The sequence below is a fragment of the Cricetulus griseus genome, unplaced genomic scaffold (genome assembly GCF_003668045.3).
Source record: "Cricetulus griseus strain 17A/GY unplaced genomic scaffold, alternate assembly CriGri-PICRH-1.0 unplaced_scaffold_143, whole genome shotgun sequence".
Lineage (NCBI taxonomy): Eukaryota > Metazoa > Chordata > Mammalia > Rodentia > Cricetidae > Cricetulus > Cricetulus griseus.
In genome coordinates, this window is record NW_023276857.1 from 21,064 (window position 1) to 31,561 (window position 10,498).

General features: G+C 41.9%; 2 gene segments (V, D, J or C); both read right to left on the minus strand.

Moving 5' to 3' along the window:
• Positions 1-2,519: 2,519 nt before the first annotated feature.
• LOC113838647 lies at positions 2,520-3,157 on the minus strand. The segment is given in 2 exon segments: positions 2,520-2,839; positions 2,920-3,157. Coding segments are annotated over 2 exon segments (558 nt in total).
• Positions 3,158-6,746: 3,589 nt separating this feature from the next.
• Positions 6,747-7,203, minus strand: LOC113838648. The segment is given in 2 exon segments: positions 6,747-7,075; positions 7,158-7,203. Coding segments are annotated over 2 exon segments (375 nt in total).
• Between the last annotated feature and the right edge of the window lie 3,295 nt (positions 7,204-10,498).

Below are 10,498 nucleotides of genomic sequence, written 5' to 3' on the forward strand. Positions count from 1 at the left end.
TCTATAAAATCCAACTCTTTTTGTTACCTGGTCCTTGCCATGTATCATTTGGGGCTCTTTACCCCACTCCTCACAAGGGTTGATTCTGGTGTGGCCTCTCCTCCCCTGTGACTTCCCTAATCCAGGCACTGTCCTAACTGGATACCACTGAGTCTTTGCCTGAATCTCATGAGGAAAAATCATCACCAATACTGCAGACCTCACTCAGCATTTGATCCTGTGTCATCACCAGAGTCATTTCTGCTAAAGTTATGTGTGACTACACAAAAACACAATTGTGCTTGTTTTGTATTTTCTTAGGCGTAAGACCTTCTGTGTAATGTGTTTAATACAGCCAGTGACAATCCACTGATGTACATTATTTTTCTGCCACAGACCGCCTCTCGTGGAGACCACCAACCGAGGGAGAACAAGGGAGAAGGCTTAAGGAGAAATCAGGAATCGGCAAGGAAATGAGACAGACACACTCAGTGTGTCTGTGTAGATATCTTTAGATCTTAGGATCTAAAGTCTCCTGTAAAACAAGCCTCATAAAATTCTTCTACATCATGAAATCTATCAAATCCTTTCTATAAAGCCATCCAGTATTTTAATGCTGGCTTCATGTTTTCTAATACTTCTTTTCTCTCTTTTTTTCCCCATATACATCAGGGCTTTCTAGATCTAGCTAATCTTTCCCAGGAAAGGCAAGTCTTTCTAAAGTTGTCTTTTTCCCTCATGATTCACCCATCTATTCCCTAAACTGGCCACTTCAGAAAAGGCTTTGATAAACGGTGGGACAGAGTTCAGCATGTCCCCAGATGTTCCTTTAACATCAGGGCAGTTTGCTGGCAAGACACAAGAAATACACAGAACAAAAAGACAAGGAAGAAGAGGCTGCAGTGGCACCAATGACAGCGGCTTCGAGTTGACTCATCCGGACATCATGATCACCAGGGAAGCGCCTGGGGCTCATCTCCAGGGAGCACAGACCCCAACCCAGCGGCCTTAACCCACCTTAGTGGCATCTTCTGCTACACAGGCGTGACCGCCGTGGGCGTAGCATTTTTCCTTGGCATGTAAGTGCCAATTGCAGATAGTTTCTTGTTTAGAATTGAGTGTCCATGTCAATATCCTCCTATTAGTATTAGAAACTCATGGGGCTTGAACCTCTACAAGACCTAAAATTACTTCTAGCGTAGTGAGTTCATGTATGCACTGGTCCTATTGTGTCTGAAAGAGAGTCTATCCTTGGACTCATTCAGTACATGTGGGTCTTAAAATCTCTCTATCTCTTCTCCTGAATCATTCCATGAGTCCCTAGTCAAATGTTTGCTTAAAATCACATATTTATGACTGAGTGCACACATATCCTCCATGCTCTCTATACATTGTCCATTTGAGAGTCTCCATGATACTTGCCATATGTTGCAAGAAGAAATTTCACTATTGTTAGTTGTGTGAGACACAGATTAATGTGTAGAAATGGTCATGCCATTCAGAATTACTTTATTGTTATATTTCTTTAGCACGGTTGTCCTCAAACTTCCTATTGCTGAAGCCCTTTAATACAGTGCTTATGTGTGGTGACCACCCGGAATTTAAATTATTTTATTGCTATTTCATAATTATAATTTTCCACTATGAGTCATGATGTAAATATCTGACATCCAAGACATCTGATATGTGACCCTTGTAAAAGCGTCCCAGGACCCTGAGAAAGAGTTGTTCAATCCCTAACGTGGTTGCCAAACAGGTTGAAAATCACTGCTTTAGCAGATCGTGTGATTTTCTCATAAGCCCATGGCCTATCTTGTCAAAGTTCTAGAACATTCTAGTATTTTCAGGCATGGGCTACATTCACAGACTGGGCGTTAATTTCAGTCTCATCAGCAGGTCACCATTGTTGGTCACAGTCATCTGTTAGGCTGATTCTCCTCTAGAGCATGCAAAGTACCTTCTACTGCTATGAACTGTAGTCAGTAGGGCTGGGGCTGCACTTAGGCTCCAACTCAAATTGCCCAAGTCAGGTGATATATGTAAGTGTTGTCTTCACCAACAGGATTTTACCTTCAGTTTGTGGAGAGCAACCAGTCACCTGAGGTCATAGATTGAGATATTTTGTGGTTTCCATGGAGTCACTTTGGCCAATAACTCAATTTATAAAAGTTTATCTAGAAATGTCAGTCTTCCCCACATCCAGGAGTTTACTGAACATGAATGTGACAATAATTCAGCATCTGCTGTCCTGGGGATTTGAGGCCTAAGACTGAGTGGAACAACAACCCTGATCTGCGTGGATCAGTGACCAGAAAACCTTATTCTTTAAAAACACAACAGACAGATTCTCATTTCTGAAGAATTTTTAAAGCTGGCCTCATTTGTATAACAGGAAGCCAGGGATCTGAAACTCAGAGTAAAGAGGAAACCCCAGAGGCTAGCAGGAAAGTCTGCCAACTCCCAACCCCATCAATTGCAGGAAAAAGACACAGAGCTGAGAACCAGCCTGAAATATTGTACAGCTGTCAGCCAAGGCTGTGTCATTGTGTTCTCTGAGCACAGTAGTATGTGGCAGTATCTGCAGTGTCCACACTGATGATCATAAGGGTTACCCGGTTGTTGGAGGTGTCCTTGGAGATTGTGAGCCGCCTCTTCAGGGATGGGTTGTAACTCTTAACATCATCCCACCAAATGATTGCAAGCCCCTCGAGACCCTTCCCTGAGGGCTGGCGGATCCGGCCCACACCCATACCAGAAGTGCTCAGTGAAAACCCAGAGAAAGAGCAGGTCAGACTGAGGTCCTGGGAAGGAGGGAACACTCCAGGGCCAGACTCCTTCAGGCTAACCTGGGATAGGACATCTGTGGGGGAAAAAGTAGAAGGTAAGGTTGGCACAGAGTGAATTATGGGAGTCCATGCAGTAGGAATCCATGGCACTCACATGCAGGCACAATCAGCAGCAGGAATGAGGAGGCAAACAGGGCCATGGCTGCACACCAGTGAGTGCCCAGGCCCAGCTTTGGCTTTTCAACCTCTGCTTGGGTGGAGCCAGGAGAGATTTGCATTCCCTCACGAGGATCTGAGTCTGAAGGAGGACTTAAATTATGGGTCTCAGGAGGAGCCAATCTGTGCTGCTGAGTGTCAGGTGAGTCACTGAACCCTTGTTGTAGAATAGGCATTATGTGATGCAGTAACACTTGGTTCCTTTTCCAGGGTGTTTCAATGTTACAGTGATTTTTAGTCTATTATTTGTGTGTTTTGAAACAGGAGATGATCTGACATTGCTTCCACAGAGTGGACTTGCTTAACTACTATTACTTAATAAACTACCTGTTATCAATCTAGATCAGACTCCACATTGCCTTTGGCTTTACTTCAGATATGTTTCCCTCACTCAAATCCTCCCACCCTAGGCGAACTCTTTTCTTATACACATACACTCCTGTTTATATCTTTCATTATAATGAGAAAGGAAACAGCAGCAATGATGAAATAGAATAAGATTAAATAGAAACATCAAACTGGAGCAGGACTAAACAAACAAAGCAAAAGTATGAAAGAAACAAATCTAGACACAGAATATCAAGTTTGCACACACAGAGATCCCACAAAACATGAAGAGAGGACCAAATTTCATATATATATCCTGTAGAATGAAAAAATCTGACAAGCATTATGAGATGAAGAATATCCAAAAACATCACTGAATTCATTTTCTGTTAGCCATCTCCTTCTAGGCATGAGACATTTCTTCAGAGTACTTTATATACACAGTGAGACACCATCCAAGGAAAACATTTTGTCTTTGTGAGCAAGTTATCTGTTGGAGAGAGCTTCTGGCTTAGGGCTGATGCCTTGTGTCCACTTCCCGTCTTAACATTGGGACTCCATCAGGTTTAGACCTGGGAAGGATCTGTGATGCTGCCAAAGAGTCTCAGGTGTTAGTATTCGGGCATCTGTACTGGCCTTTCCTTAGGGTACCGTCAGGAAACACCCTCAGCTGCAGCCACTAAGAGCTCCACCTGTGCACATTCTCTGTGTTCCTCTACAGAAGGGCCCTTCCCACCTCCCATTCTTCTCTCTCTTTCTTTCAATCCCTCTCTCTATCTGATCTCCTCTCCCTCTCAAACCCTCTCATTTCCCCTCTTTCCTCTATTCCTCCTCTTTTATGTCTCCCATCTTCTGCTACTCCTGTCTCCAGAGGCCTGATAGCTTCCCTTTCCAATTTTTATGATTCCTTTCCTTAATTAAAAAAAAAACCCTATGCTGAACCCTGTGGCGTGGCGTGTTTCTATCAGGGGCCACTTTTCTAACTGACAACATCAGTGAGCTCACATCTGCATCAAACCTGTTGTATCTGGAAAGCATTGTCTCCTTGGTGTCCTCCATTCCCTCAGGAATTTATCATCTGTGAGCATCCTCTTTTGCAAGACTCCATAAGCTCTGTGGGGACAGATTTGAAGGAGACATCACATTGAATGTTCCAAGATCTCTCACTCTCTGCACATTCTCCAGTCAGTCCCTGTATTTATGAATATTTCAGGAAGTTCTCTGATGATGGGTGATTTATGGATATTTGCAGAATGTCATTGGAGTCATTTGATTGCTAGTTCTTTAGGATAACAAAATACTTTTTTTTTTCTCTAGGTATCATTTGTCTAATCTTAGGTTCTTGGCCACCATAGAGTCAGGATTGGTTCCATCTCATGATGTAGACCTTAAATGTAATCTATATACTAGTTGGTTCATACCTCAAGTTTTTGGAAAAAATTGTATCTACATTTCCTATAGCCATGTCATGATTGTACATCTATTTATAACCATTGTACTTTATTTTCTTCTTCTGTTTTTCTACTGACAGACATCTACAATGTTTTTAATTCTGTCTATTATGAATAGAACAGCAATGACCATGGCTGAGCAAGGGTCTCTAGTAAGATGTGGAGTCCTTTGGGTTTATAGCCAAGAGTGGTGATTTTGAATGGTGGGATAGATCTATTCCCAGCCACCTGTGGAAAAGCCACACTGATTCCCACATGGCTGTACACAGTGGTTGACTCTGCCATCTGAGGTGTTTGGGCTTTAAAATGACTCCCCCAGAAGACACCAGATAAGTCTTAAAGTCATGTCTTTACAGCCACTAACAGATGCTTTCCTGGTACATCAAAGAATTCCACTGAGTTGGGGGCCAGGAGTGGAAGAATCTTCTGTCTCTGGTCATTCCCGGCACCCCAGTTGGAGGAAGAGAGGAGAGTACTTTATACAACCATTGCTGTGTCATGTAGTATTTTAAATTCAACATGGATTTGCATAATATCTAACATAGAATTTGCCTGGGGATTCATGTCTGCCACAAAACATTAAGCACATATTTCTCCCATGTTAAGGTCATGGAACTTGTACTTGTCATGGGGGCTGCTGGGGGAGGTCCTTCTGTACATATGTTTGTCTTATGGGTTGATAAATAAAGCACTCTTGGCCAATAGGGAAGCAAGTTAGGCGGGATTAGGAGAGAAGGAGGATTCTGGGAAAGATTTAAAGAAGAGAGTCCTGATGTGACAACAGGAAGAGCAGACTAGGTAAGGCCAGGAAGGCCAGCATCCTAGGTAAGATAAGTCCTTATAAAAATATATAGATTAGTAGTTATGGTTGATAATTAAGACTGAGCAAGCAAATAAGAAATCCTAGTCTTTGAGCAGCAGTATTGTAACTAATATAAGACTCTGTGTTATTTGGGGTCCTAAGCAGCAGCAGAACCCAGGAAGCTGGCAGAAAGAGTTATCATTACTGGGGGGTATACAATATAGGGACATGCAAATTAATGTTATGAGATATGGGACATCACACTGAATCCAACACTTGAGATGACTACCCTTGGTCTTCATGCTTGTTACTCACACACTGGGTACTTGGAGTGGAAATGCAATAACTGTGGCAGCCGAGACTAAGGTATAATTTCAGAACCTGCCTCCAATAGCATGTACAAGCCTCCAGTTGATAAAAGTGACTTGTGAAAATAATTTAATAATACATGTGTCCAATTTATAGGAATCATACTTACAATGCAGTGCATTCTGATTTAAATATGTCTTTCATTCTAAGGTATGGGAACTTGTGCCAGGCCTCATGGTCACAGTCAACAACATACCTTGAGGTCACTGAAGACTTAAGACTATGAAAGGAGTTTTTATTTGCACAGATGTTGGTGATTTGGAATTGACAGGTCAACTGTGTTATACATTATTCTCTGCTCTTGCTCCAAAACTTCTCATCATTCAAAATTCGTAGATATTGTCATCGAAATTCATCATCACAGTTTTGTACATTTATTGTTTTATTAAAGAAAACCTGTGTCAGCCCGGTTTTGGTGGCACAGGCCTTTAACCCCAGCACTCAGGAGGAAGAGGCAGGCATGTCTCTGTAACTCTGAGGCCAGACTTTTCTAGAGAGTGAGTGCCAGGATAGGCTCCAAACCTACACAGAGAAACCCTGTCTTGAAAAATCAAAAAAAAAAGGAAATACTGTTTCAGTGCAGGCTGTCAGTGGTGAAGATTTCCTAAGGATATGGCACACCCTTGAGGATTCTAGCCAACACCACTTTGCACTTAGATGTCCTTTGAAAAGTTGACAAAAGTAATGTATTCCTTTGAGGAGGAGACAAACAAAGAGACACTCAGATTGCTTAATTCTGAGCAAGTCCACAGGCTGTTCTTCTCTTTCATGTCAGTCCCAGGGCAGCTTCCTGCTCCTCCAGGGTTTCTGACACACTCAGGATGTGGTTGTAATACTGTGTGTAGCACAATAATAGACTGCAGAGTCCTCAGATGTCAGGCTGCTGAGCTCCATGTAGGCTGTGCTGGAGGATGTGTCTGCAGTTATTGTGGCCTTGCCCTGGAACTTCTGATTGTAGTCAGTATCCCCATTTTCAAGATCAATACCTCCAACCCACTCCAGTCCCTGTCCAGGCCTCTGCTTCACCCAGCTAACATAGTAGTCCATGAAGGTGATGTCAGAAACTTTGCAGGACAACTTCACTGAGAATCCAGGCTTAACCAGCTGAGGACCAGACTGCTGCAGCTCAACCTGGGAGTAGACACCTGTGGAGAAAAGGCAGAGTGGATATCTTTGTCTCCTCAGTCACTGTTGCTTCTTCAGCATTGGAACTGGAAATCCCCTTACCTGTGGTTAGTGACACAGAGAAGATGATGATCCAGCTCCATCCCATGTTGAGGACCTGTGTGCTCAGTGACTGTGGAGAGGACACTGCTCATATGTTGTTGGTGGTGTGGACATCCCTGTATTTACCACTATAGACTCACCTAATTTACATATTCATGAGCAGGGTAGTTCTTAGATAAGGCCTATTCCTGGTGGAGAAGAAGACAGAGGAAACCTGTGTCAGGCAGCAGGATCTTGAGTTTGAAGTCCTAATCCTCTCTGAGCATTTGTACAGCATCCTTCTTCCCTGGGCTCTCTGAAGATGCTAAGGAAGTAACATCAGGACCTAAGATCTCAATAGATTTCAGGACTGAGACAGTGACTCCAATGTGTGACAAGGTTAACACATTGATTTACAGATGTTGACTATGATGATGATGATGACAGTGATGAAGAATTAAAAACCTGCTGAGTTTGAAATTTACAGCCTCTTTTCAGATACATGCAATTAATATTTTCTTTTCCAAAAGATTATTTACTAAGAAATTCCCCCAAATGAACCAAAGCAAATATACTTCAGAAATATTTACACCACAATGATTGTTGCAGCAGCATCACAGTAACTAAATTATGGAAATAAACTGTGCATCTGTCAACAGAGAATCTCATCAAGAAGACATGGCCATATAAACAACACAACAGAAGTTTTTCATCTACAAGGAGGGTGGAACTTAGTTTAGTGATAAAAATGGAAGCAACTAGAGATAAATGTACTAATTAAGACTAGATATTAAAGGAGACTCTCAAATGTAGTTTTTAGATATTGCATGCTTACTTACAATTATGAATACCAATGCATGATGCAGTATAAGTGAACTTGTCTAGTAGAATACACATAAATTAGGAGAGGAAAGAAAATGGAGGATAGAGATGATGGGGGAAAATACAATGTATGAAAAACTTGAGTATGAAAATTCTAAAACAATGAAAATTGTTATTTTTAAATTTTATATCTCATATTCTTTGAAATTTTAATCTGTGTGAAAAACTGAGTATGATCATATCTCTACCCACTATGTCCCTCTAGTTCCTCTTGTGACCTTCCAGTAAGTCTCTGTACCACTTCATAACAAGTTTTGTTTCTTTAACAAAGAACACAATGAATCCAATAGGTTCTATCTATACACACACAGGTGGAGTCTTTCACTAGTACACCAGAAACCCCAAGAAAACCTCCAAATGAAACTAATATTATTTTCCTGATTGGTCATCAATGCAAATAGATTCCCAGCTGAGTGTGGGTCCTCACGAGTTTCTCTCCATCCATGTAATAGTTTTAAAAATTGTTATATTGTCTTTAATGGTGTGAACAGGAGAGACACGCACCAGGGTGTATGTGTGATCCTCAGAGGACAACTTATGGCATTCAGTTCTTGTATCCTATCATGTGGGTCCAAGCAAACAAAATGAAGTTGCTAAGTTTGCCAGTGGACACATTTACCCACTCAGCTACTACACAGGTTCTGACAAAAGAAAATGTACTCAATGGTATTTCTAAAAATGTATTTTTTCCTATAACATTGTGCATTTTATTTAATTGGTCTTTTGCATGTGTTTCATGGTTACAAAGTTGTTTTTTTGTATTTTGTGTGTGATTGTGCGTAAGAATATTGACTGTTTTGGTCAATATTTTTGTTTGGTATTTCCTTTCGTAATTTTTTTGTTTATTTGTTTTATCTTTGAGAGAGAAAGACACGATGTAGAGTTGGGTACAACAAGATACACGAAAGATCTAGGAGGAGTAGATGGAGGGGAATCAGTGATCAGAATATTTGTAAAAAATTTTTCAAATATAAATAAAACTGAATAAAATAAACAAGAAAATATACACCCATAAAAGTTTAACAAAAACTCTTGACTGTGAGCATGGAAACTTCACATGTCAACAACAGCAGGTGCAGGTCAGCTGGTAGACTCCAGAAAGGAAACCACAGAGGACACAGAGTCCCTCCACATCGACCCCATCTCCCTACTGAGGATTCTTGGCTCCATTGCGCCCCCTGCAGGTGCTGGTCTCCCCTGCAGATTGGTTTGTCATTGCTTACAGTCAAGTTGCACTGGATCCCTTGAGCAATGTATCTCTGCAACCTCAGTGCCCACAGAGCTCAGGTACAGGGATAAATGGCTCTTGTTTAACAGGAGATGCTGACGCTTCTTTGAGAGATTGATTTAAGTTGGGCCTGTATGGTCATCAGTGTCCCTCTCAATGCCAGGCTTCTCTATGGTGGACCCAGTTCTACCAGTTCCCACAAGTAATAAAGAGACTTGAGGAGAGAAATGGGTCTTTGCAAACTTCATCAGGCTACAACTTGGAGAGAACACCTGAACTCAGAGAAGCACAATGAATCTTGAGCTCAGATGTAATCCCTCATATATCCACGCATGGATTCCTGCGACACTCTGGTACAGGAGTCAAGAGAAAGACGAGGCAACACTGTAGTACTCGCAGACCAGTTAACAACTTGAGAATAATATATTCACATGAAGAAGGAGGTAAAAGTCAAGTCAGTTTAAACTGGGACTCAATATATTTTCCATTCCCCATGAGTATCAATAAAACATGGCAAATCATGTTGTAGTAAGATTATTCACCACCCATGATTTTTGGCTTGGAAAGGAGACACAGCATGGCAAGGAGAGTCCTCAAAGCCCATAAAGGAGCTGGAGACCACCTCTGTTCCTACTGTGAGGATTCCAACAAGAGGACCAAGGTACACAGCTGCCACATATATGCCGAGGGCCATGGTCATTTCCTTGCAGGCTCCCTGGTTGCCTGTTCAGGCTCTGTGAGACCCTATGATCCAAGGTTAGTTGATTCTGTGAGTTTTCTTGTTCTGTCCTTGATCCCTCTGACTCCAACATTTCTTTCTCTGTCTCTTGTGTTGGATGCTCAGTGGGTCTGCATCTGGTTCCATAAGTTAGTGGATGAAGCATCTCTGATGTCAGTTGGGCTAGGCACATATAAGTACAGCAGAATTTTAATTCTCCATACAGTTGCTCCTGGGGAGCAGAGCTTAACTGTAACAACTTCTCTGGGGAAGCCTTTCCTGCCTAAGCAGAGCTGATACACAGGGGAAGCCTTCCCTGTAGCAGGGCTGTAAGCAGCTATGCTTACTATGACCTGTGCTGTGCCTTGGCTCCCTTACCTGTATGTATCTATTTCCTATCCTCCAATTGACGAAGGAGAGGAAATATATTTTACAAGATTCCTCAATGATTGTGGTATATGTCCTTAGACAGCTCTCTCTATTTCTCTCTCACTTTCTCTCTGAATTTCTCTCTATATTGCTCTCCTCTCTCTC